This window comes from Ictalurus furcatus, chromosome 14 (genome assembly GCF_023375685.1).
Source record: "Ictalurus furcatus strain D&B chromosome 14, Billie_1.0, whole genome shotgun sequence".
Lineage (NCBI taxonomy): Eukaryota > Metazoa > Chordata > Actinopteri > Siluriformes > Ictaluridae > Ictalurus > Ictalurus furcatus.
In genome coordinates, this window is record NC_071268.1 from 22099645 (window position 1) to 22127547 (window position 27903).

The 27903-nt window shown below is 39.7% G+C and overlaps 1 protein-coding gene across 7 annotated transcripts in view; it reads right to left on the reverse strand.

Annotated features, from left to right (window-relative positions):
- myo9ab (myosin IXAb) overlaps positions 1-27903 on the reverse strand; it is a 106883-nt gene that overhangs the window by 25017 nt on the left and 53963 nt on the right. For all 7 annotated transcript variants that reach the window (XM_053641523.1, XM_053641521.1, XM_053641526.1 and 4 more), the window contains exons 3-14: positions 27086-27180; positions 26897-26959; positions 23637-23736; positions 21705-21758; positions 20261-20358; positions 17807-17933; positions 16832-16921; positions 12510-12626; positions 10778-10912; positions 6113-6234; positions 4809-4950; positions 3709-3904 (exon numbers count right to left, since the gene is read on the reverse strand). In XM_053641523.1, the coding sequence (XP_053497498.1) occupies positions 3709-3904; positions 4809-4950; positions 6113-6234; positions 10778-10912; positions 12510-12626; positions 16832-16921; positions 17807-17933; positions 20261-20358; positions 21705-21758; positions 23637-23736; positions 26897-26959; positions 27086-27180 (1339 nt within the window). The remainder of the gene's footprint in view (positions 1-3708; positions 3905-4808; positions 4951-6112; positions 6235-10777; positions 10913-12509; positions 12627-16831; positions 16922-17806; positions 17934-20260; positions 20359-21704; positions 21759-23636; positions 23737-26896; positions 26960-27085; positions 27181-27903) is intronic.

Consider the following 27903-nt stretch of genomic DNA (forward strand, 5'->3'; position numbering starts at 1 on the left):
ATTGCCTAGCTGTGCATTTTCTCTGAACAAGTATGCTCCTTATTAATATTTTCTAGATTCAAAGTACTACATTTTAAAGCAGTAACAACATCAAAGCATAAAAATATCAAATATTATCTTACAGTATAACAGTATGAGCAGTGTAAGACTAGCAGCATTAAAGATAGTTATAACACAAAAACACACGGTATGTCAAAGCAATAGCACATAACATGTTAGAGATGGTGGTAGTAGCAGCAACCAGAGAACCAGAGAAAAGTACTGAGTACTGGTGTTAAAAGCATTTCTAAATAGGTGGGGTTAACTTTCTTAAAACTACAGAGGCTAGTTTATGATGTTTTTTTTTTTTTCAAACTCTTGAATTCAATTCAATTCCATTTTATTTGTATAGCGCTTTTTACAGCGGACATTGTCTCAAAGCAGCTTTACAGAAACATATAAAACACAGGATACAGGTTTTAAGTGTGTGAATTTATCCCTGTTGAGCGAGCCGGTGGTGACGGTGTTGAGGAAAAACTCCTCTAAGCTGTTAAGAGGAAGAAACCTTGAGAGCCAGACTCAGAAGGGAACCTGTCCTCATCTGGGTAACAACAGATAGTGTAAAAGCAAAGGAAACTTCATTATGGTTTTCATATGAAATCTGTTTGTTGAACTAGTCCATTGTTCAATAAAGGAGACCCGAGTGCAAAATTGCAAAGCTGTTCAGTCAGGGAGAGCTGCAACTAAATTATGCGTCACCCACGGCTTTTCTACGGGGTTGATGGAGAACAGAAAGACTTGATGTGTGAAGTGAGTGGGAAGGTGTGAAAAATTGAAAAAAGTCTAAAGGTAATGGAACATGAGTTATGAGTTGTGTGTTGTTGTGGGTAGGTGTGTAAGTATACATCTGATACAGTTCTTGGACTTTTGGAACTTACTGTTAACATATGTTAGACAAGCAAGCAGTAATGACTAACGGTAATATTGTCTGAAAGTGACAAAGGCATGAACTAACTGTTCGCAATATTACACAATACTGCTCATTTTAACCACATTACAGATGGAAAGAAGACGCTTTGTTCATGTGATTCATCTGTGATTCATCTGTGATTCCCAATCAGACGTGTGAAATAATGGCGCACTTATATAGCGCTTTTATCCAAAGCGCTTTACACTGTGTCTCATTCACCCATTCACACTCACACACACTCACACACACTCACACACACCAATGGTAGCAGAGCTGCCACGCAAGGTGCTAACTTGCCATCGGGAGCAACTTGGGGTTCAGTGTCTCGCCCAAGGACACCTCGGCATGTGGAGTCATGCGGGCCGGGAATCGAACCGCCAACCCTACGATTAGTGGACAACCCGCTCTACCACCTGAGCCACAGCCGCCCGATATATAAGAAATAAGAATACTCTATTGGAAACAAACAGTCCTACAGAGTCAGAAGAGAGTGAGATGGAACTTAAACCAGTCTAAAGTCAGTTTAGAGAGGTATAAAGGGTTTAGTATTACAGTGCAGTTAAATAACAGTACTACAGACATATTTATAACACGGAGAAAAAAATGTAAGTGGTTGGTTTTATGTTTAATTAAAAAGAAATAATAAACAAGTAGAACGTCTGCTACAAGTCTAGTCCTTCTTGTTACTAAACTGTGCCGGAAATACGCTGAAAATATACTTCGAACAGGAAGGAAGCTATAAGAAAAAACGACTTCTGAAATTTGACCTTGCTGTGACCTTGATCGCGTCTGAGGCTACGTCCACATTAATCTGGATAGATCTGAACACTGCATTTTCGTTTTTAAAACGCTCTTCATCTACACCGGTGTTTTCAGACGAACGTTTTCTAAAAATTGCTCGTCCACGCTGAAACGTCTGAAAAAGCTTACATCACTATACAGCGTGTGCTTAAAAAAAACAAAAACGCAAGAAGCTTTGGCATGCGTCATTTCTGTGAGGCTTAAAAACACAATCTGAAGGTTGTACAACGTGACATTAATCTTTCACAAAGCGATCAAACTGGACAGCAGGCACAATAACTGCACCACAACATCGCCCACCATCTTGCTTGTTGAGATGAATGGGTCACATGACCGCATCGCATGACGAAAAATACATCATAGTTTTTGAGTCTCTCTGTTTTCTCAGTCCACACTACTACTGGGAGAGCGTTTTTTTGCTGGACAAAAACGCCATCTCAGTGTGGATGGAAGGCCAAAACGTTTTCGATTTTATCCAGATTAACGTAGATAATATTTGGAATCAATTCCAAACTCTAATCGGTTCATCTTCTGGTTACAGTGATAACTCCGTATAAGCCTTACAAACAATTAAGCGCTCGTTCTTGAGATATCGTGATAACTAACTTAGTAGGGGAGTCATAAAAGACCAGTCTTGTGTCCACAATGACATCATGAAGATCATCATGCTCCCTTATTTTTTTTTATAGGACATGTATTTACGATTCCTTGGATTTTGTTTGGCAATGAAAGCAAGATCGTACAATGGATTCTTCAAAAGAGATGATTTACTGCAATCAGACCAGCACAGATTCAACAAGATACGATTTCATCACTGTGTATCGAGAAATATCGACGTGAGCCCCTGAGGATAAGGTTAAGGCATTGAAGTTAAGGGAAACCGTTTGGACTGAGGTTGATTTTCCAAGTATAAGTATCCCCCAATGAGAACCAGGATGACCTGCAGAACTATGATCTCAGACAGACCTCATTAGAACATCAAGCAAGTCCAATAAATGAATCCATAAAAACCAATCCAGAAGAGGCAGTGATCCCTCAGCCAGGCCAAGGACAGACCAGCAGAAATACTGCAGCGTTGGAAGCCGAGATAGCAAGTCGGAGATTTCCAGGATGGTCATGACAGCATCACGTCTACCTGAACGCACATTTTCAACAAGTGGACTGTATAATAATATAATAATAGTAATAATAATAATAACGGATTAATTTAATCACACTGGAACGCCAGCCATATAATAAAATATACTGCACAGGCAGCGAGTAGCAAGGCAACAAAACAGAGTACAGGCTACATGGAACATGAACGGGATTTCAAAAAGGAATTTATGTGAGGAGAAGCTAGCTGCAGACATACCAGCATCCACTCACCACCTGGAAGCCAACTGTTGTGATGACAGCTGTGTGTTTTCACACACAAATTATATGGACAGGTCCTTCACCGCCATCATCATCATCAGCTCCACCAACAAATCAACCATATTTCTGATTAGAAGGCAGATTGTGAAGTAATAAGTGCATGTTGTGCCATTTCTGAAGACTTTTCCAACTAGCTCACGAGCATCCTTCATCCTTATTGCTTCTTTTATATACAGACATCCACATATTCTTGCCTAGTTAGTCCTAATTATTATTTATTTAAACGTTTACACGCTTTAGAACATCCAGTTTTAGCGTTTAGAAAGAATGCGTTACGGGCACTTCATTAAAGCTCGTGTAATTATGAAGAGTATTTGGGAAAATATGTAACTTGGCAGAAACGTCTGACACAGCAGGGTTAGAACTGCATTTGAACTATTTTTGGCAGACTGGATCAGGAACTAGGTTTGAATGTTACAGCTCAAAGGAAAGGATGGTAATGCAAAATTATGCTGCAGGATTTATTTTACTCATTACCATGTGCATAACTACATGATTTTATGTGTTTGTGTGTGTGTGTGTGTGTGTGTGTGTGGACTCACTGCTCTTCTTCTCCCCATGTCGTTTTCCAGCTGCTCTAAAAGCCACCACTGCTCTGAAGTAAGCTCTAAGCACGGCCCAGCGGAAGGTGGCCACAGGGTCGATTCCCATCAGGCCACAGATAAAGGCGCTTTTACTGCTCTTCAGCAGAGCCACGATGTCTGGGCGCATGTGGTCTGTGTTCTTCTCCCTGAAATCCTATATAGGAAGAGAAGAGATTAGATAAGTTACAGCAGAAGTTCCGAAACGCCACGGCTCGTTCTCGTACGCTAAACGTGTGCGTCATGGTGCATCGACACAACACGGTCCAAACAAATTTTTAAAAAAATTTTTAAAAAGGATTACATTTCCAGGATAACGTTATTTTAAATTTCAAAGCATTTATCAAACAATAAAGCATAAAAACTCAAAAGACAAAGCTACATGGTGGTAGGAAAGGACACAATAACCCATCCGAGGCCTCCATTTCCCTCTGTGGCATACACACGACTGTCGTGTGCTCCAGTCCTGTCCACATTGTTGATGTGATTGGGAACCTCCACGTTACAGCACTGACTGGGATTCTTTGCAGCTCTGTAACTATGCTAGTCACCATCTACATTTCTGTTGTCCTCTCTGTATATAGGCAACACACACACGCGTAAAACTGGAGGAAGTGTTCGAGGCAGTGAACGGAGTCACAGAAGAGTCCTTGACTTGTGTGGTTTAGAAAGAGAGGTGATAGTGTGTGTGTGTGTGTGTGTGTGTGTGTGTGTGTGTGTGTGTGTGTGCGCAGACAAACAATACTTTTGGTATAAAAGAAGTGTTCTTTGACTAATACAGTCTCAGCTAAACATGTGCTTCAAATAAAATCAGACCCAAAGGCAAATCTAACCAATCAGATTAGAAAGCAAAATTAGGACAGTGCATGTGGTTTGTGTGTTCTGTTTCCTTCCTAAGAGCCACATTCTCATACACACACACACACACACACACTCACACACACACTCTCTCTCTCCCTCTCTCTCAGTGCATCAATTCCTATAACAACAAATATACGAATAAAAATGTGGTGTAATATAACGTGGATGTGATATAATGTGGACAATCGATGTGGACACACCTTGACGCTGTATTTGACCTTCCCTGCGTAGTGGCGAATGATGAAGGCTGGCTCCATGACTGCAGGGAACTCAATGTAGCTGTTCCCCTCGTGCTGCCTCTTAAACTTATCCAGCAGGGTCTGATTCGTAGCCTGGGGGAAGCTGGAGAAAGTCGGAAGTCAGGCAGATGATCTGGGTTTGTCTCTGTTCCTGCTGTTCTAAGTTATGTGCTGAGCTATAAAACCGATCTGGGCATGTGCAGTCAGAATGTCCTGTGCTTTACAGTTGCCTCTAAATGCCGCTACAATATGGCTGTGCACATTCCGTTTTGTCAGCTAATTTTTAAACTTAGTTTTAGGCTTAGTCCTGTGTCTAACGCCCTTCGTAGTTTTGATCATATTTAGTCAACCTTATCCTGTTTAATTTTTTAGGGCAAGTTAGCCTTCGTATGCCTCTTGCGGTTTGTTGTATTCTTTCCAGATTTTCTACACTGATTCCCTTCCGATATACCAAAATATTTGTTTTTGGGTTTTTTCCCCCCTCAGCCTCATTATACAGAAAATGGGCCGAAATATCAGATCTTCTCTTTCTCCCAAGTCCAACTGTTGCTGTCTTACAAACGTTAGTTTGACAGGTACTCGGCACTGTGCTCGCTTAGTCCCGATACGCCGTGTGCGGCACAGGAAAGGAAACTCCTGCTCATGCCATCCAATGAACAGGATATTTGTATTGTAAATTAGAAGAAAAGAAAAAAAACCCAGTGTATAATATTTTATCTTCTCGTTTCTGTCAATGAAGATAAAGAGATTTTGGTAAAGCTCGGATTTTTTAAAACTACGTTTTAGTCTCGTCTTTTTTTCCGTCGACAACATTGCATGTCGATACTGTCACAGTTAGCGTTTAACGACGTCGGTGTCGTCTCGTCATCGTCTTGTCTTACTCGTGGGGGGGGGGGGGGGTGGTTGGGAAGGTCGTCGACGAGTCATAGGTTTTCGATAACGAAATTAACACTAGGCTTCAGAGAGCTTAGTGTATGCGCCTTTTAGTGTCAGCTACTGTAAACGTCAAACTTTTAGAAAGACATACATACATACATTCATACCCAATATCACAGTTTTCTGTAGATCACACTTTGTCCATTGTCCCTTAATCCTCTTTATTCAGTTCATCATAGCTAGCTATACGGATGAATCACTTCCAAGCTAGATGATCTTTTCCAGCATTAGACAACTATAATTTAGGACATTTTATAATACTGTACACCATCACAGCCTCAGCTGTAAGATGCAGTAACATCAAATCCAGCTCTCCAACTGAGACTCACTTGCACTCCTCATCCAGTAGGTGGAGCAGTGCTGTGGGTTTCTTGCTGATCAGGTTGATACAGCTTGTGTTGTCAATGTAGTCAATCATATGCCAGCTGATGCCCTCGGTACGGTACTCCTCCTGCACACAAAAAAAACCCACGCTTGACCGGTTACTGTCCACAATTCAGGATATCATAGCGATGAACTTTCACAGCAACAGATGAGCAGGGAGGTGAATTTAGGGTAAAGAGTCTTCTTTTAGGTTTCGTTTGCATCTGGCTACCCAAAGTCCCACAGAATCTGCAAAATGTTAATAACAGATGTTACACCGATCATCCTGTTCAAAAGTTTACACCCCCCTGGTTCTTAAAGTATCGTGTTGCCTTCTTGAGCATCAGTGAATGTTTGCTCCTTTTGTAATAGTCGTGTATGAGTCCCTCAGTTGTCTTCAGTATGAAAAGATGGATCTCAAAATCATATAGTCGCTGTTGGAAAGGGGTCAAATATGCAGAAGATGCTGGAAAAGTAAAGAATGTGCAGGACTTGGAGGATTTTTCTGAAGAACAGGACAAACAAAGGACTCATGAACAACCATCACAAAACATAAACACAGTCGCTGATCATCCAGGTAACGACACACAGTATTAAGAATCGAGAGTGTGTAAACTTTTGAACTGGTTCGTTTGTGTAAATTCAGTTATTATGGTGTCTTGTGGACTATATGTCCATCCATCCGTCTTCTATACCGCTTAATCCTTTTTAGGGTCACGGGGAAACCTGGAGCCTATCCCAGGGAGCATCGGGCACAAGGCGGAGTCCACCCTGGACAGGGTTGGACTATATGTAAACACCTGATATGTGAAATAGCTTATTCAGGGCAAAACTAAATAAAAAAAATTTTTTCAAGGGGTATGTAAACTTATGAGCACAACTCATATACTTATGAGTATATGTTTCTGCGGACTCGACTCTAAGCAGGGGAAGAGCCTGAGTGGGAGATCACTACAGAGCTATACAACCATAACCATTTCAGTAATACAACCATTTTAAATGGAGTCAGTGATACAGTCTTGTATCTAAATGAGGAAGAAACCGGATGTACGCGCTGTCTCCGCTAGCTAAAAGGTATTTCTGTACTCCTCAGATGACGCATTGTGAAAGGGCAGTGTGTTGAGTTTCTTATTCGTAACTCTCAGCGTGTCCATCTACTGCTAATGGTCTGCAATGGAGCATGAAAAAAATGTCAAATTAATGAGTAATTGGCAGTGGGAGAGGAAACACTGGACTGAGGCCTTGCAGTCTGCAGCAGGGAGGTTTGTCTATTTGCTTTGGCGACTGTTCAAAGGGTACACGCTGGCTTAAGATAAGAACGTGTGTGTGTGTGTGTGTGTGTGTGTGTGTGTGTGTGTTTAACAGCATGATGTTCACTCCTCTCCATGTGTTTCACATGCTACCGACTGTCATAATTAAACACCTCGCTAAGCTCCTCTACACACGCACTAGATATGCAGCTTTAACAGCTATAGAATACTGAGATCTGTGAAACGCATGCAAAGACACACATATCAATCACTGGATAACATAACCCCATGAGGCAAAACAAGCCACGACGTCCAGTTCATTGAATGAATGGTTTGCGCATGTGTGTGAGGGAGTGTGTGAGCGTGAGACAGTATGTGAGACAGAGAGAGAGAGAGAGAGAGAGAGAGAGAGAGAGAGAGAGAGAGAGAGAGAGAGATAGCATGCACGCTAGAGAGCGTGTGAATTTCTTCCAGAGTCAACAGACAACCCTCAAAACTGTTTCATGGCTACTCTTGCTGCCTATATAGTGTGGTGTGAACTTTTTTTTTTTTATGTGAACGTATAATGTACTTTAAAACAATGTTTTTTATATACATTTATTGTTACATTTCATTTTTCATATCATCTGAACAAGGTAGAATAACATGCCTATGGAGAAGACTCAGTGCTGTTATGTTTGGCAAAGGGAAGTTGCACAAAGTATTACATGCAGGAGTGCCACATATTTTGTGATAAGGGCTTTACTTCAATTAAAATTGACTTCAATTAAAGGCTAGTTTTCTCTCATAGTCTCAGTGTGAGATTAAGCTAATTAACTACTTTATTTGGAACCTTTTTTTGCCAAGGGTGCCAATAATTCTGCAGTTGATTATGATTTTAATACTGTGCAAAACAGTCATGGTTCTTCCCATTAAAGTTCTACTTAAAGGTATATTAAAGTCTTTCGATTCCTGTGGTTGTGTCGATGGGAGAAGAAGCAGCTGAGCGATGACACAACACAGTGGAAACACAGTGCCATTTGTCAGTGCTGGTAGAGTGAGTTATCTTTGACTGTTAAACCACACGTCTTTTATGCACACACCCACACACACACACACACACTGGAGCTAATAGGACAATGGACCCTTTAAAACCTCAGCCGCTGATTTTAATAGACTCCAGGTTTGCGTGTGGTATACAGGGTCAGGAAGCTATAGTCCTAACAGCAGCAGTAAAAATGTGTCTGGTCTGATGACAAGCCTTTGACAAGAATCTCCACACACTTCATTCGGTGATAATGGAGGTAATGCAGAACTAAAAGAGGAACTGCACAGACCACGAGAGACAACGTGTTTAGTGAAAAAAGAAACAGATTTGAAAATCATTTGTGCCTCAGATATGGAGATCTTCGAAAAATAATACAGGGTGTCCCAAAAGTCTCCGTTACATTACATTTATTTCATCTCTCCTCCTAACACTATGCTTTCTTGAGTATCAAGACTAGCACACAAACATTCATTCATGCTTATCTTCCATATCACGACCCTCTGCCCTCTCACGCCTAGCTTTTTTTCCAGGTGGTCCAAAGTCATTTAATATCGGGGTTTTTTTTTTTTTTTTTTCCATCCAGCCCAACTGACTCGCTCTCTCGTCTTCACACGTGTCTCTCTCTTTCTTGCCTTTTTTGACTATCAACAAAACAGAGTGACAGCCTGTGTCAGTGCAATTAAAAAAAAAAAAAAATGAAGCCCATAGTGGCTTGAGAATCTGCACAAATGACAGCTAAGCACTTTACAAACATTACACATCTCTCTATGGAACTACTGCCCAAGTTTCTATTTGTAATAAACATGTAGTAAATAAATGAGGGTGTTCAAAACAGATATAGATAACAGAATACGTGCACACAGCTGTATCCATATCAGAGTTTCTACAATCACATCTGTTAAAGTAATTGTTTCTATTAAGATCTTCGGCTGTGTTAAGACTCTAACTTCCCTGAGGAGGTCTGATCGGTCCCGTGAACACGCACGCTGATAGAGGAGCGTTCCCATTGGCTGCAGCCTGTAGGTATTACGGCCAATCGGTATCGTCAACACACAGAATATCCCCATACACACAGAATATCCCCGTACGCTTAAGTGCAGAACTCGCATTTATGTGCCGAACTCGTAGGCTTTCGAGTGGATAAAAGACAGAAACCCTTTTCATTTCCCGAAATAAAAACGTAGCCAGTTTGAAACTGGAACGCCCCCCCACCTTGAAATTCACTCCCCGGATATATATAAGCTGTCGCAAGGGTACGATAGCAAACACAGTCCCCTGTGTATGAAGACTTTAGGGACACTGTGCAGTTTGTGAATAAAAAGCTACAGTAAGGATATGCTCGCTTTGGAAAACGCTGCATTCTGAGAGTCATGGAAATAGCAAACCCCACAGATAGAAAACAAAGCTTGTATCTGTGAAACACGGAATAGGAACAGGAGAGGGAGAGAGAGAGAGAGAGAGAGAGAGAGAGAGAGAGGGAGGGTCAACTTTATGCATTGGATTTACATAAAGATTTCAAGTCCTCATGCTGTAATAAAGCTTGAACTTGTGAACAGAAACAATTATTTTCACAAAACCTTCTCAAGATCTTGTATCAAAGTGAATGAATGCTAAAACCCTGTCGAGTCTCGGTTTAACACTGCGTGATCTTCTAACATTGTACTACTTGTCATACTGTGTGAGATAATCCCAATTAAATCTTGCCTGGATTCTCTAACAGACTGTATGATAACGTGTCAGATTATTTGATGAAGATCCTCTAATAATAAACCTGCGCCTAATAAATGACTCTGTTCTGCTCACATCATCAATCAGTGAGATCGGAGCTCACGCAGAAAATGGGACTTTAAAAAGAAACTGAATGAAGATATTTTTTTACGCCCATTAGCACGTTCCTTTACGTTTTGTCATTGAGACGACCATATTTGTCGCTGTCTGATGCTTTTTGTGTAATTTCTCCTATTTAGGTGAGCGTTATAAACATGGCCACGCTCGAAGATGAAAGAAATCCTGACAGTGCCAGAACTTTGTAGTCGACTGTCTTTGGCAGCAATGCCACTAAACTGTCCAAACACATCACGTACATAATCCAAGACCTCTAATCCCAGGAATTCATTTAAATTGTGAGATTTTTGTGTGTAACAGTGGAATCTGTACAGTGTAAACCCAACTCTAAACGAATGCATTGCTATTAGACTGAAAAAAAAAAAACCCCAAACAAACTGGAACCCCTCCCTCCCCCCCCCCCCCCCCCCCAAAAAAAAAAACGATGAGGTCGTGAGTTCATTGGAATCCCTGTCTCCCCTGACCTCAGCGAGGGAGTGAGAGAAAGAGAAAGAGAATGAGGTACACACCTGCTCCAGTTTGAAGATGTGCTGGTTGAAATAGTGTTGCAGTTTCTCATTGGCATAGTTGATGCAGAACTGCTCAAAGCTGTTGTTCTCATAGTCCTCAAAGCCAAAGATATCCAACACCCCAATAGACAAAATCTAGTGAGAGAAGAGAACAGATGTGAGCATTATACTGGGGCTGCGGTTCTGATGACATAAATAAGAAATATTTCCTAAAATTGAGAAACAAAAGAAACACAGAACATGAATAATACACAGTGAGCTTAAAACTCAATGGTTACTGTACAGTTTTATTAGAAGATAGCCATTAATAAACTGTTTTTGTGTTTCTGCAGCCATTTTTGTATTGTTTTGCATAAAATTATGATATATTTTTTGTATTTTGCGTATTTATTTTAAATATTCTCATGGGGGCATTACTTTTTCAGAATATAAGGTGTTTAAAGAAAGATTTTGGTTAAAAGAAGGGTAATTAGTGTATCTTTTTCTTTCAGTGGAAAATGTATCATTGTGTGTTATGTTACACAACAACCTTTTGCTCATTTTCATGAAAGATGCCAATACTTATACACGCCTGGGCAGAAAAAAGCTTTAAATGGTCTCAACAACCAAGTGTCGGTCAGGAAAATATGCAAAAGTTAAACAAATAGATAAAGCAACTTTATCAATGGGATAGCTTTTCCCTTTGATTTCTTTAAATGTTTAAGCCTTGTGGGTAAACTTATTATTATGATTATGATTATTATTATTATACTTCATTTTAATTTTGTACACCCAGACATGTGTTAGTTTGAATGTGACATCAAGCATTATAATCATTATCATGATTTCACCTTTGCGTACAAGAAGACCCTGTTTCTAGCTTTTCCCCCCAAACAGTTCACTGCAGCAAAAGTAAACGATCACACGGTGGTACAGGACATCTCAGGAGTTCATCTCTTGAATTCTTGCTAATTTTCTGACCAATGATTTGTTGTTAAGATCATTAAAAGCTTAATATTTTTGACATTTTCGGCTTGCCTAATTTATTTATTTATTTATTTTGCCCAGGTAATGTACAGCGCAAGAAAATGATATCTTAGCAAGTAAAAATATCTAGAATATAATCATATTTATCAAGTATTTCCTATTATAAGATTACAATAAACCAAATATATTTCACCTATTTTCCAGATATTTTACTAATTTAAACCTTGACATTTTCTTATTCTATTAAGCTTAACATAATTTAGCTTCTTTCTAGAAATGAATGCTTAGAATTTGGCAGATTCTTTACCAACAGAACGAGACTACTTCAGATGTCCAGAAATAGGTTTTAAAAATAATCTTATATTTGATTTATTGGAATCTTAGAATGGGAAATACTCGATCAATTTGACTATATACGCACAAGATATTTTCACTTGATTAGATGTCATTATTCTGCAGTGTTGTTTTACTATTCCTTCTGACATGATTATTAATGCAGCGAGTTAATCCAATGCAGACACTAAAATCTAACTTCAACTCAGTAGCCAAAAGGATACATTTTTGGCTCTTTTTCTTTTTAAAATAAAAGCTAGGAGAATGCTGGATAGAAAGAAGCAGAGCACAAATCAGTCCAATGAGCAGGGAAATTCACTTTCCTCTATGTGGAGAGTCATTATTTTACTTTTGACACGGCTATTATTCGAAGAGAGATTAGGTTGTGAGATAATTAGGGATTAAGCAGTAGATATGAACAGAAAGGTGTTACTTTGGCAGAGTCCTCTAGGTCTTTGTTGTTGAGAAGCGCATGGTTGGTGCGGAAGACAATCCAGTCGAAGAGAGCGCCGTAGAGTGATTTAGCCATGGAGTCTCTCACTGTCCCAGCCTAGAGAAAACCACACACACACACACACACACAACATCAAGGGTGTATCTGTGCATCATCTGATCTCTCCCTGTATGATCTGTATTATATTTAGTGATTCACCGTTGGTATATGTTGGTATATATATTGGTATATTTTTATTTTAGGTGTGACAACAGGAAACTCCTCCAAGGTGTGAAAAGCCACAAAAATATCACCGCCTTTCCAAAGAAATGTCAGTTTCTGTTATCTAGTTCACACCTCAGCTCAGCCGGTGGCAAGAATAATACATGAAGGACAGAACATGCGAGAGAAACACATTTTTGCATTGATAGTCTGCAATATCGCCCACCATGCAGCAGTCACAGGAACACCAGCATCACACACTTGACTAGGCACTATGTTGTACTTCACTGGTCATTTCAAATTTAAACCCATTTCCTTCTTACAAATCCTCCCTATATGTCACTGCTATTCCAATAGAGGTGAAACACTGGCGCGTTGGTTTACTGATAGCAGGCCTTCATAAAGCATTAATGATTTCCCCTCTCTCTCTCTCTCTCTCTCTCGCTCTCTCTCTCTCGCACGCTGTTACAGTTCCAGATTCCTGAAACGCAGCGAGTTTGCTGCCAAAAGCTTTAAGTGCATCCAGACTCACAAATCAACTTCTGAACCATGGCTCGATCCATAAAACACAGCCTGCCAAGCAAGCCACTGATATTGCATCAACATGTCAAGTAACACACACCGTCCCTTTTGACAGAAGATGAAAGGAGTGAAATGTAAGTACGATAACTTGGCTGATCAAGGTAAAAGGAAGATAAGTATTAAAACAGTACAGAAAACCAAACATACTGAGCAGAAGACTATCCAGAGATTATCCAGGCTATCCATTGTGGTTTGTAAAGTTCACATATTGTGTCATTTCTCTTGTAATGTGTTGTACTGTGTGTGTGTGTGTGTGTGTGTGTGTGTGTGTGTGTTTCAGTATGTGTCTGTGTAATGATAAGAGAATAAAAATAAAATAAATAAATAAAAAGAGTCTAAAATCATGCCTTCCAACCTTCCTGTATTATGGATTACTGTGTTATTTTTTTAGCTGAACTCTGGACGTAAGCTCTGCCACATCCACCCACCAACATTACATAAAACGCCCCCCCCCCCCTTTATGAATCATTACTTTTAAGTCAAGCTTTAAAAAAACGCTTCAATCAAAAGATCAGCATTTCACATGCACTCACAGGAAAATCATTTTTACAGTATTTTTTTTTTTTTTTTTTTTAACTTACATAAGTGGCACTGAAATACTTACATAAAATAATCCTCAATCCTTTATGGCTAGAACACCCAAGATGTAGATACCTAATGCTTCTATAAACACATGTGGTGTTGGTTATTTGATGTAGAGAGGACTAGAGGATTAGAGCTGTTAGGATCCTGACTAAGGGCTGACTAATACCCTTTGTGGACCACAGATGGTATTAAATCAGCCAATATGGTAATTCTGTACTCTGAACACTAACGCACCCTTAAACCTGAGCAGCAACTTCTGTGAGTAACATTTAACATTTTTGAGTCACAAGTTCATATATACAGATGGGTAACAAATTAAAGGAAAAACTGACATTAAACGTCTTGATGAGGGAATCATGAGCCACCAGAAAAGATTCAGTGTGCCTTGGGATTCTGCATGGACTGATGGAGCACCATTCGTTCAATATATATTCCCTCAGGAAACCATTCAGTGACCTCTCATGCCCATCAGGATAAAGATGATCAGTGTGAACCCAACCCAAACCCCCACCAGGAAAAATTCCCCCATGGCCTATCAGAGCCAGCGGACCACCTCATCGTAGGGGTCAATCATTCAGTAACGCTCTCTTGGTGTAACCCAAACACGCACGTACCCGCTTACTCAAGGAATATGATGGAGGATGACTCATCTGACCGGATCACTTTTTTCCACATCTCTGTAGACTAGTGCTTAGGGTTTTACCAAATGTGCATTTATCTTTGTAATGAGAGGTTTGTGCACTGTGACCCTATAACATCCCTCTCTATGTAGTTTCTTGCTGACAGTCTGAACACGTCCTGCATTAACATGAAATACAGTGAAGAACTGGCGCTCGTCTGATTTTCCTTACATATCTCACTAAAACACAAGTATCACCGTCAATGAATGTGCACTTTTTTTTTATACCACAATATCCATTACATTTTCTGATGTCTTTCCCATAGATCTAAATTCAGATGGCCCCGCATGGTCTGGCCCTGCATACCCATCTAGTCTTCCTTTTTCATACTGGAGCGCTCTTCCTCTCCATTTCTGTGCTTTAACCTCCCTTCCCCATTTTAAAACAAATTGAAAAAACACCCCCATCTTTTCCACCTTGCTTTTATGCTCACCTAATGCATCTATCGTACAGTGCTTATCTGTTTATCTCATAGTTATATAAGCATGCATACTTCTTTTAGTATTATTATTTGTTTTTATATTCCTTATTATTGTTGTTTTAATTACTATTACTATTATTACATGCTTTTTGCTCTGGTGTATCTGTACGGTGTCTTTGGGTACCTTAAAGGCGCTTATATATATAATGCTACTATTTTATTATTAAATTTGGATCACTTTATTCACGGTTCCTGTTGAAATACAGTCAACTGGGAAGACTTTGAAGGGGAAGCTCCTGTGATTTGCCCCTAATAATACACCCTTTCAAAAATCTCTTTTTTTTCTCTTGCCATCTTTATATAAATAAAAGGTTACTAGGATTGTTTGACATTTTTTACACATTTTTTTATATACCTTTTTGGGAGAATGTTCTGTGGATTGATGTGTCGAAAGTGGAGCTGTTTGGAAGATAGGGGTCCTGTTACATCTGACGTAAACCAAACACAGAATTCCACAAAAAGAACATCACAGCTACGGTCAAGCATGGTGGCGGAGGTGTGATGGTGTGGGGATGCTTTACTGCTTCAGTGCCTGGGCAACTTGCAGTAATTGAGGGAAACATGAATTGTGCTCTCTACCAGAAAATCCTAAAGGAGAATGTCTGGTCTTTAGTCCGTAAGTTGAAACTCAAGCGCAACTTGATTATACAGCAAGACAATGATCCAAAGCATAGGAGTAAATCCTAGTCCTAGAAGTAAGTGAAAGACTGATCTCCAGTTATAGGAAGCGTTTGGTTGCAGTTATTGCTGCTAAAGGTGGCACAACCAGATTTTAAATTTAAGGGGCAATTAGTTTTTCACATTGGTGATAGGTGTTGGATAACTTTTTTTGCTTCAGTAAAATAAATAAATAAATAACTGTATTCTGTGTTTACTCAGGTTGCCTTTGTTTTATGTTGTAATTCGTTTGAAGATCAAAAACTATTTAATACAAGATATATATAAAAACTGAAGAAACCAAGATGGGGGCAAATACTTTTTTCACAGCACCGGATGTGAATTACTTGTATTACAATTTCAAAAAACCTGGGACGCTGTGTACAATGTAAATAAAAACAGAATGCAATGATTTACAGTTTTAAGAAGAAAAAATAAGGTCATTTTGAATTTGATGGTAGCAACAAGTCTCAAAACAGTTGGGACGGGGCAACAAAAGGCTGGAAAAGTAAGTGTTACGAAAAAGAAACAGCTGGAGGAACATTTTGCAACTAATTAGGTTAATTGGGAACAGGTTAGTAACATGATTGCACATAAAAATTGTATCTTAGAGAGGCAGAGTCTCTCAGAAGTAAATAAGAACACCTTGTTTAATCATCACAAACTGATTGGAAGCATTTTTTTGTTTGTATTTTTCCTCATTTTCATTCTAAAATCATTCATTCTTTTTAGATATTACGAAGTTTTATCAATCTAATTTTTTTGTTTGTAATGATTGTTTTGCCTGAAGTTTCTTAGCAAGCTTGTCTCATGATACACATCGTGTATGGGCAACACATCTGCGAATTATTTCCGATGCATTTCAACACAGCAAATCCCACTCGCCCAGTAATCAGAAGCTCTGCTAAACACATCAATGTGTAAAGATGTTCGAGGTTTTGGCATGTTTAAGAGAGTCGATAGGACCCCTTGAACATTTGACTCATTTATTGATATTATAAAGGGGTACTAATATTATAAATGTCACATAAAAAAATGCATCAATTTAAAATATGAAGATGCACTGTACTTGGTTATTTGTACATACATTTCGCAATAAAATGAAAAAGTCATACCTCAGCCAGTTTATAAGGAACAATAAGTCGCTCTCCCACAGTCACTGTCTTTCTCGTAGTCAGAGCCTCAAAGAGCATCTCTTCCTTTACCTGACCACAAAGAAAAACTAAATCAGAGACCCAACCCATGGAACCTGGGAATTCATGCAGATACCTCAACACTAAACTACCTCATGTGGAGGAAAACTAGTCATGTAAAAGTCAGCATTTATAAAAAATGAATGAAGTGACTGTGGATAAAGTAATGGCAAGTTACTATGTGACCTAGAAAGCACCCGATGGGAGAAAAATGGCTTTGTGAATATCTGTGGCTTGAATAACAGTGATATCAAAAACAAAAGTTATCTCAAAGATGAGGCTCCAGTAATGTTTTATTTATCCGAAAGCGTACAGAACTTCAGTCCATAAATGCAGCAGTGGTTTAAACTTGCCTAGATTGTATGAACTCAGTGGATGCCAAAATGCATTAAGCTTCCAGCATGAATCTAAAAATGATGTGCTGCTTTATAAATGTCTCAAAAGCATATTAATATTGTGTCTGGTCAATTATGTTAAATAAATTCGTACGTTTTGTTGCCAAGACATTGTAAAATCTAAATACAGCTATTCGGTGAATTTAATGGCCCTTAGCAAAATCCCAGCTTTTAACATGCTGAGATCACTTCATGACTCCAAAACAAGAGCCAAATGTATGTTTGATTTAAAGCAAAGTTATTCAAGCCAACTTTCTACTAAAGCTGAAAGTTCAGTAAACAAAACTAAGATGATCAGATAAAACTGACTTGGGGGAAATGAGGGGCGTTGGTTAGGGAAAATGCATCAAACATTGTGTGGTCTTTATCAGATATTCTGCACAGCTTACCAGGACTGAGATGCCATGTAGTCTGTAGTCTGAACACATCTGAGAGAATTTACAGCTTTTTTTTTTTTTCTTAAACACTAACATTATTACCTGAACAAAACTCTTACACTCACCTCTAGCAGTTCCGAGATGGTGGGGAGCACTTCAGGATTACAGATATCGATACAGTCGTCTCTATACGTCTTTTTCTTGTAACGTATGTTCCCCAGAAGAAGGATGGCAGACAGCAGGGAGAAGATTCTGGCAGAAAAGACACGTGTTACATTAAAGATCCAACAATTAAAGAGGAAGATTAAAGTTTGTTCATGCTAACAATTTGCGAATAAGCCACTTTTCTAGATCGTAAAATGACTCAAGTTCTAAGATAATGACTTGGATAAACATGTACAGTGAGGGGAAATAAGTATTCTGACACTTTTTTTTTGGTTTGTGATCACTCGAGATGTCAGCTGTCACTCGGAAAAGAGTTGCAGGATGACCTGAAAGCAGCGGGAACAACAGTAACATACAGCACAATAAGCAATGAGTTGCATGTATAATCCCTAAAACACTATACCCACAATAAAGTATGGAGATCATATGGAGATCATCATTATATGGAGCTGCTTCCCTGCAAACAGTACCGGGGCATTACACATCATTGAAGGAAACATGACTGGAGCGATGTACCAGGGCATATTAGAGGAGTTCCGGCCAAGACAAGGAATCTCAGGAGAAGATGTTTCTACAAGACAACAGCCCCAAACATACAGTCCCCTCCGAAACTATTGGAACGACAAGGCCAGTTCAGACATCCGGGTTTGATACGTGGTAAACAACATAAAACATAGAACCTTTTGTATCAGACCACCCAAATTTTAGGTTAGCAAAAGTATAGGAACAGATCAGACTTGAAGTAAATTAAAGTAAATAACACTTAATATTTGGTTGCATATCCCTCGCGTGCAATAACTGCATTAAGCCTGCGACTCGCTGACATCACCAAATTATTGGTTTCTTCTTTTGTGATGATTTTCCAGGCTTTTACTGCAGCCTCTTTGAGTTGTTGTTTGTTTCGGGGGTTTCTCCCTTCAGTCTCCTCTTCACGAGGTGAAATGCTGCTCAATTGAGTTAAGGTCTGGAGATTGACTTGGCCAGTCTAAAACCTTCCTCTTTTCCCCCCTGATAAAGTCCTTTGTTGAGTCGGCAGTGTGTTTTGGATCATTGTCTTGCTGCGTGATAAAGTTCCTCCTGATTAATTTGGATGCATTTCTCCGTAAATTGTCAGACAAAATGTTCCTGTAAACTTCTGAATTCATTCTGCTGCTACCATCATAAGTTACATCATCAATAAAGAGTAGTGAGCCTGTTCCAGAAGCAGCCATGCAAGCCCAAGCCATGACACTACCTCCACCATGCTTCACAGATGAGCTTGTATGTTTTGGATAATGAGTAGATCTTTTCTTTCGCCACACTTGGGCCTTTCCATCACTTTGGCTTTACTTCACAGCTCTCACGATGTTTCTATCATCAGCTGTTGTTATTTTCCTTTGCCGACCCATTCAGTGTTTGTTTCTCAGTACAACAGTGGTCTCTTTCTTTTTCAGAACATTCCAAATTGTTGTATTGGCTACGCCCAATGTTTTAGCAATGCCTCTGATTTATTTTCCCTCTTTTCCCAGCTTCAAAATAGTATGATTTTCTCCCATAGACAGTTCTCTGATCTTCACGTTGGTTTATCCTTTTTAACAACAAATGCAGTCTTCACAGATGAAACTGAAGGCTAAAACGGAGTCGATTTCCAGAGCTATTTATTGTTTAAACAGGCAATCTAATAGTTTTTCTCACCAATAAATTGGATGGTCAGATACAAAATATGCTATGTTCTATGTGGTTTAACACATCTGTATATACAGTAAATACCAGGAAATAAAAGCTGAAATTCTAAACTCTCTTCCCAAATGTCTGCAGCAAAAAAAATGAATTGGCCTTGCCGTTCCAATAGTTTCAGAAGGGACTGTACAGCCAAAATAATTCAAGATTGGGTTCTAAAAAAGAAGGTGAAGGCCTTGCTTGGCCTAGCCATTCTCCTGAGTTTATTTATGGAGGATTTTGAAATTGCGAGTCCTTCAGAAGGGTCCTTTTAACTTTGGGGAATTGAAGATGATTTGCCAAGAGGAATGGGCCAAAACTGAACCACAATGCTTCCAAAAGCTAATTACTTCCTACCATAGACATCTCGAAGCTGGAATTGCCAACAACAGCAATTATAGCAATGGCAACAACAACGCCAAAGTACTAATACTGGTAATTCGTGGTGTCTGAATTTTAGCTCCTAACATATCCTTATGATTATGAAAACATACATATTTATAAGTCCAAAGTCGAAACATTATGTGTACAAATTTGAAATGGATATATGCACAGGAAGTATATACTCATTTCCCCTTACTGTCCTTAGGCAACACATTCAGGTTGGAACCTGTCTGTGTTTATTAACAAAAGAGCCGTGTTTTCACATTAATGGTATGTGAAGTTAAACATAATGTCCTCTTCATGCTGGTGAAGTGGTATGACGTGTTTCGTACTGTTTACGGGTGGCTGGCAAGAATCCCACCATCTCCATGGCTAGTTGTAGCCTCTCAAAGTCATGCTTCAGGTCCTCTCCTTCCACAGTGAAACAGTCCTAAAAAAGTCAACGTTTCTACATCAGAACAGCTTTCACAAATTCCAGATACTCACTGCAAAAGTTTCGCATGCTTATTATCTCACACTGTAGCCAACTGCAACATGCTTTACTAATAATATGCTAGCACACCAAGGTTACTAAACCTCCTCGGCAGTAGCAGTAAAATCTCCACAATCCTTCATTAATTAACAGCAGAAATATGGTATATGGAAATGCGGGCATAGATTGTGTCTAGCATCAAGTTCTTCACCCAGAGTTGACGTTAAGAATATTTCATGGGACAAAACAGTGTGTGTCCAAGTTTAGCCAACAATACCCTTTGACACCAGCTCAGCGATGCTACATTTTTTTTCAGTTTTACAATGTTAGCGTGTGTATGCACACATGTGGTGCATGAAATCTTGACTTACAGTGTGTAGGCATTGTTTTTTTGCTTGTTTTATTGCTCGCCCGGCTTATCGTTATTACATACCAGGGCTTCTGTTAAACATCCAACTCTATGAGTGAGGTCCAGGAACCTCTTTACACCTCATCAAAACCCACTCATTCCCCGCACCCCCCCACCAAAGCCCATCCATGTGCCACAGACGAAAAAGCCAGTTCTCTAAGTTTATATGCTCTCGTTCCAATTAAAATGCTGACTTGCTGCTTTTTATCAGCCAACTGACAATATTTGATACATTAAAACACACTGGAAAAACAAAGTCTATGTGGCTGGCAAAAGGAGCTGGAGCTACAGGCCAAACACCAAAACCCTAACACCAGTGTATCTAAAAAAGAAAACGGTCCTGCTGGCTAGTTTGGTGACTTTTGCACTGTTTTTTTTTTCACTTCTTAAACATTTAAAAAGTTCTACAAAGTATCTGCCAGAGACAATAATTAAGGAACTTAATGATAAGGCTTTTAAGATGAGCTGAGGCTCATTGTATTCAAGTGTATTCATACACATTGCACATATATTTATTCTTGGATAAGGAAATTGACTGGATGCTCCAGTAGAAGAAAAGTAATGTTAGGTAAGCAGTAAAAAATTGTACAGCACCCATACAGAGCCAGGGTATTACAACAATATTGGCACAATTGTTGCGATGCCTACTGCAAAAATAACACTGAAGCGGCCGTACACAAATAAATATGTGCTGATGTGCAGAAAAGACCCCACAGAGCACAGCCCAGAGAGAAACAGGCAATAAAGCACAGCCAGTGCTTGCCATGGCACACACACACGCACGCATACACACACACACATACACACATACAAAAAAAGGGAGGGAGGTAGCATGATGAAAGCATTGTTCACACCCGGCACAAACAGGTTAGACACACATTCAGATAATACTGACCAGCTCGCTCTCATAGTAATTTTCCCAGTGTAGTCTGTGCACTTTCTTTGTCATCTGGAAGTAAGTTACAAGGAGTTAGGAGGTACAGATAAACACTCCCTCTCTCAATGGCACACGCAGACATGCATATACTGTACTGTACATGAAGTGCTGATTAGACACAAGATGTGACGAATGAGAACAGACAAGAACACAGTACAAACAAAAATCCAGTAATTCGCAGGTGACGTTTACAGACGCCCATACTGAAATCCTTTACACACTTATTATACCCGATAACGAACGTGACGATCTTTTTGCTCGTGTCTGAACACCATCCCACCTCTTTGCACATTTCTGAATTGCACATTTCAGAAAAAAATATTGTATTTAATTTCTTGTCACTACTATACTCTCTACCTGGCTGCTAGTCCAAAAACTGCTATGTCCATATATAGTATAAGCTTATCTGCTGAATGCTGTCATACCTGTAATATGTTATGTTTACATTCACAGCATTTTTCGCACCAGCTGTTATATCGGACATTTCCACACTAGAACGGTGTCCTGGTCGGCGCTACAATGTCTTGTACTGTGTCTGTTGTCCTGTTTTAGTAGTTACTGTACTGTCTTGTGCTGTTTTGCGCACGTCTGCACGTGCACTTTATGTATAAATGTGTAGGTCTTATTTAGTTTAATCCTCCAGGTCCTGTACATTCTTAGCTTTTCCAGCATCTTCTGCATATTTGACTCCTTTCCAACAGTGACTATAAGATGTTGAGCGCTACCTTTTCACGCTGAGGACAACCGAGGGACTCGTACACATACAGAAGATGCTGGAAAACTAAATAATGTGCAGGACTTGGAGGATTTTTCTGAAGAACAGTGGGCAGTTTAACTGCTCAGGACAAACAAGGGACTCATGAACAACCATCACAAAACATAAACACAGTCGCTGATCATCCAGGTAATGAATCAAGGGTATGTAAACTTTTGAACGGGGTAATGTTTATAAATTCAGCTATTATCTTTTCTTGTGGACTTTATGTAAACATCTGTTAAGTGAAATAGCTTATTCAGGACAGCACTAAATAAAAAACATGGGATTTTTATGATCCCTCTTATTTTGTTAACAGTATTAAGATTTAGCAGATTCTCCAAGGGGTATGCAAACTTTAGGGCACAACTGTATATGGTTGAAATGACAATAGGGCCACTTGACTTGATGTTAGTTTTCAGTTATCAGTTCTATATTGAACAACAGTAATAAATAAATTCTGTCGCAACTAAATACGGAAGAAAGGGGGGGTTGAAGTTTGCCAGATGCAGGAGCATTACAACCTCAGGCCACGCTCGGCCCGGACACGCTATCTGACAGAGCACATCAGTGCAGTCTGGAGTTACAGAGATGACGAGCGATGCAGCGCTGAGAACAGCTTCGGACTGAGTAAGCACGTAGCTGTCCGCCATGACAGGAAAGGCAGAACACCCGCCCCATCTCGCGCTGGATCTGCCCCATGCTTCCAACCATGACTATCACCATGGCAACAGAGGCACCCAGCAACATGGAGCGTCGTCATGTTCTTTGTGTGAGAAGGATCACAGGGTGTGCGCAGTAGTGACAAACATCTTGGGGGGGGGGGGGGGACGAACCATGCGCTTCTTTCGCAAAGTAAATAAATAAATAAAATGACATGAATGACGGAATAAAGGTATATAAACCCTGTATTGTTTTATTTATTTATTTATTTATTTATTTACTTATTTTTACAAGTGCATGTATAGTACCTGGTGTAGTATGTAAGCACAGTGTAGGTCTGTGTGCTTTCTCCTTAGCGGAGATAAATGAATGTAAGGCGAACATTGTATTTTGACAGAGAAGGGAAAAAAAAGGATAATGAACAAACTGTTAGAAGCTCTGAGAGGAAGACAGAAGGACAGACCGAGCCTCACCTGGTTCAGGTAATGATATTCGTCTGGCTTCAGCAGGTGGAAGGCTTTTCTCTCCTCATCACTTGCTCCCGCCAAAAGGTAATAAAACACATGGTAGTTCCTGTTGACAGAGAGAAGAATTTGGTATATTAAAAAATATATATATACAATATCCAGCACAATTCAAAATACACTGAACTTCACTGGAGCAAGACTGAGATCCCTCATTGAAAGCTTGCACTATGGTATATTAACATATTCATGTCATAAATACACTACATGGTCAAAAGTACTGTATGTGGACACCTGACCATCACACCTATATGTGCTTGTTGAACATCCCATTCCAGATTTAGTCCCCACTTGGTTGTTATAAGTACCCCCATTCTCCTGGGAAGGCTTTCCACTAGATTTTGGAGCGTGGCTGTGGGGATTTGTGCTTTAGTGAGGTCAGGCACAGATGTTGTCCGAGGAGGTCTGGCACACAGTCGGTGTTCCAGTCCAAAAGTGTTCAGTGGGGTTGAGGTCAGGACACTCGAGTTCTTCCACACCAGCCTTGGCAAACCATATCTTCATCGACCTCACTTTGTGCATATCGGCACTGCCATGCTGGAACAGGTTTGGGCCTCTTAGTTCCAGTGAAGGGAAATAAATCTACAGAATACAAAGGCATTCTAGATAACTGTGTAGGATGTCTCTGTCATTCTAGAGACAATTGAGTGCTTCCAACTTTCAGTGTGATGCTCATGTATCCACAGACCTTACAGTGGCCATATCGAGTACATATTTACATTTACTCATTAACCACACCCATGGTAGACCCACTGTATTTTTAAAAAACTAATATGGTCTCCAATGTCTCTAATGTAAAAAAAAAAAAAACACTAAGTATTTGTAAACAATGAACCTCTACATATTGGGATTAAGATCTCCACATTAAAGTTTGTAAAACTATAACCATCTACAAAAACCTGGCCACCTGCAGTGCATGCATAGTTAAACTCAAACAAACAGATACTGGCAGTGTTATAAACAGGACTGGCAATCTGGCTCTCAGATCACAAGACTTCTTTTCTGGGAACATGAACAGCTTTTTAATAGATGCCAGGTCTTGGGAGTTCAGTTGCGTCCAGTTGGGTTCATGGGTGATATTAACTTTTCTCTCACAGAACAAGGAGCGTGGCAGCACATGTGAGACTGAGGACTCGCATGACTGATGATGGAGCAATGATTATTAAAACCTGCAGATATTGCAACAGGCAAGAGAAATCGAGAACATAGACCGGTTAACAAAAATAACTGCAAAAATGTAACTGAATACAAATCCATTACTTGGATTAAAGAGAAACAAATACAGATACGCACATGAATAGGTGCACTGTTTTTTTTTTTTATTGCACTGATTCGTCCAGCTGACTCCAGACCCATGTTGTGCTCGCGTTGTGTGCTCCCTTTGTGTGATGCTTTCATTTTTAACGTTTCCTTTTTAAACGGCCCCGTCACTTCCCAGCAGACCCACACGCTGTGCACAGCATATCATTTCTGTGCTCTCCAAATCGAAATGAATAAGTTTAAAATACACGAATGTGTATATGTTTGTTTTTATCATTATTAAAAGAAAATCACATGGCCACTAATAATTAAACTGTTCTTATATATTGTGGTAATTATAAATAACTAGTATAGTGGTAGGGTTTACATCTCTTTTTTATTTTTTATTTAAACAGATGAGAATACTGATCAGATACCCAGTCAGGGCCGTACTGTTGGTGTGGTTACCCAGCACTTCAGGCAATAATAGACTCGGGTGAAAAACCAATCAAAACTTCCAGTTCAGTTTCTCCTAAAGGGGATCTCCTATGAGCGATAAAGGGTTAAGTGCTAAGGCAGTGGTGGTTTGGCGGTTAAGGCTCTGGGTTACTGATCGGAAGGTCGGGGGTTCAAGCCCCAGTACTGCCAAGCTGCCACTGTTGGGCCCTTAACCCTCTCTGCTCCATGGGTGCTGTATCATGGCTGACCCTGTGCTCTGACCCCAACTTCCTAACTTGCTGGGATATGCAAAGAAAAGAATTTCATTGTGCTGTAATGTATATGTGATCAATAAAGACTCGTTATCATTAACTGCTCACTGGCGCTTAAAAATCACGTGTTGAATCAGTATCACCAACTTTTCAATATTTTAAGTGACATGCACATATTCTGCATTCTGAATCGATTATAAAACATTCCTCAAATGACATTCTTCAAATAAAGTAAGTAAGGCTTGCTGGAAAAATGTTTAGCAAAACAGACAGTTACTACATTTCCATCCATGTATTATTATGTGAATTTCGGGATATCGCTCGACTGAGGAGAAACATTTTTTTTATTCAATAAGAAGACGTGTAGATAAACTACGATGGAAGCACATTTACCGGACAAATTCCTCGATGCACATCAAAAAATTCAGGTGGCTTTGCCTCAACAAATTATACGATTCTATAATTGGCTCAGAAAAGCATCGATGCTTTGCGCCAGTTTCCCCGGGGAAGTGGCGATTTTTTTATTCTCTTGAACACATGGGATGGAAACGGTGCTTTATTCTCAAATGTTTTGTGCGATATTCCAGTTTTTAAAGTTAAAGTTAAATTAGCAACTTGGATGGAAACATAGCCAGTGACAAACAGCCTATTGTGGAACATGTCTTCGGTCTTGGGCGGAGTGAAATCTAACTTTATTTATATACATTTATGTGATGCTAATAGTGTGTCTTTTTCAGTGTATTAAAGTCTGCGTTCACAGAATCGCTATTAAGCCCCTCCCCCACCTCCAAAAAAAAAAAAGGTGTCCTCTTTTTGAAAAACCAGATTATGGTCACCCTAAGCTTTTGTGATGTAATGTCACCCACATCAGGGACAGTGGTCTTTTGTTTATTTATTTATTTTATTAAAACAAATCCAAACATTGAACATGTTTTAAACTTAAAATAAGCTCTAAATAAAAGTATTTTCGATCATATTGCCTTTCTCTTGACTGTATTTACATATGTGAACTTGAAGTAATCCAAAAATAATCCCAGTACTCACTTTCATATGGTGATACTTGGATTACGTTACTGATGACATTTTTTATGAAGTAATTTGTAACTGTAACGGAATACAATTTTTAAAGTAACCCTCCCAAACCCGGTAGGTTTCAGTACTGGTATCGAAAGAGAAAGAGCGGTACTGTATCATCTACAGAATATAGATACAGATATTTGGAACACTAAACAGATACAGATAGTGGCGCTGCGATCTTACCTCTCATTGTACTCCTGATAGACCAGCCTAGATTTCTCTAGGAGATATTTCTCCACATAGGCTCTGAAACATAGTTATCGGCACATTTATAACCTGACAGCTTTAACATGCGAGAGATTTTCATTTCAATTAGGAAAACGGATGAGACATGCGGTAAGAAGACGAGACGGATACTGAGTGCTAGCTTACCCTCTCACTGTGCCGCTCTCCTGATAGTTAACTTGGATGAACTTGCCGAAGCGGCTGGAGTTGTTGTTGTGGGCCGTTTTGGCATTCCCGAACGCCTGAGGACAAAAAAAGAGAAGGGATACAGGTGTTTTAGGAAAGAAAACATCATAAGGAAAAGCAGGTAATAGTAAGGTATGGAGCTCGGAGACTTTTTGATCAGAGTGAACAGGCAGCAGTAGAGTCCTTACAGACAGGAACGTGTTTGTTGATCTCGCAGTTCTCTAGTAATACATGACTCTTTCGGCATTAAGCTCAATGGTGGAATCGCAGTTGACAGAGCTGACGGTTGACCATGTGGCCGATGAAATCACGTATTAATTACACAGTTGCTTGGTGTTCTTTACGCCCAGTCAGAGTCTGCTCAGTGCAGAAATAACTGGAAGGATAAATCTCTCAAAAGCACTTCTCCTCGTCCTCAGTCTCCTGTACTGACAGGAAACCCCGCCATTCACATCCATTTCAATTCAATTAACACTTTATGGTGTGGAGACCTTTTCCACACCACTCATATCATTACTGCTCCGCTTATTCTGCAGCTCATGCAGAAACACACATGCCTGATCACGACTTGCCTGCCTCTGGGAACATTCGCAAACTTTGTGGAGGGAATTCTCCGCAAGCTAACTTTTTAAAAACATATCAGCTGGAGGGACATATGGACCCCAAATGCAGCATTTGTAGATCAGGGGTGTAACCTGGCCTGGGCATTCAGGGCTGTAGCTGTAGATTTTTTATTTAGCCCTGAATAATTGTCCACTTGAAGCGGTTTGTCACTAACT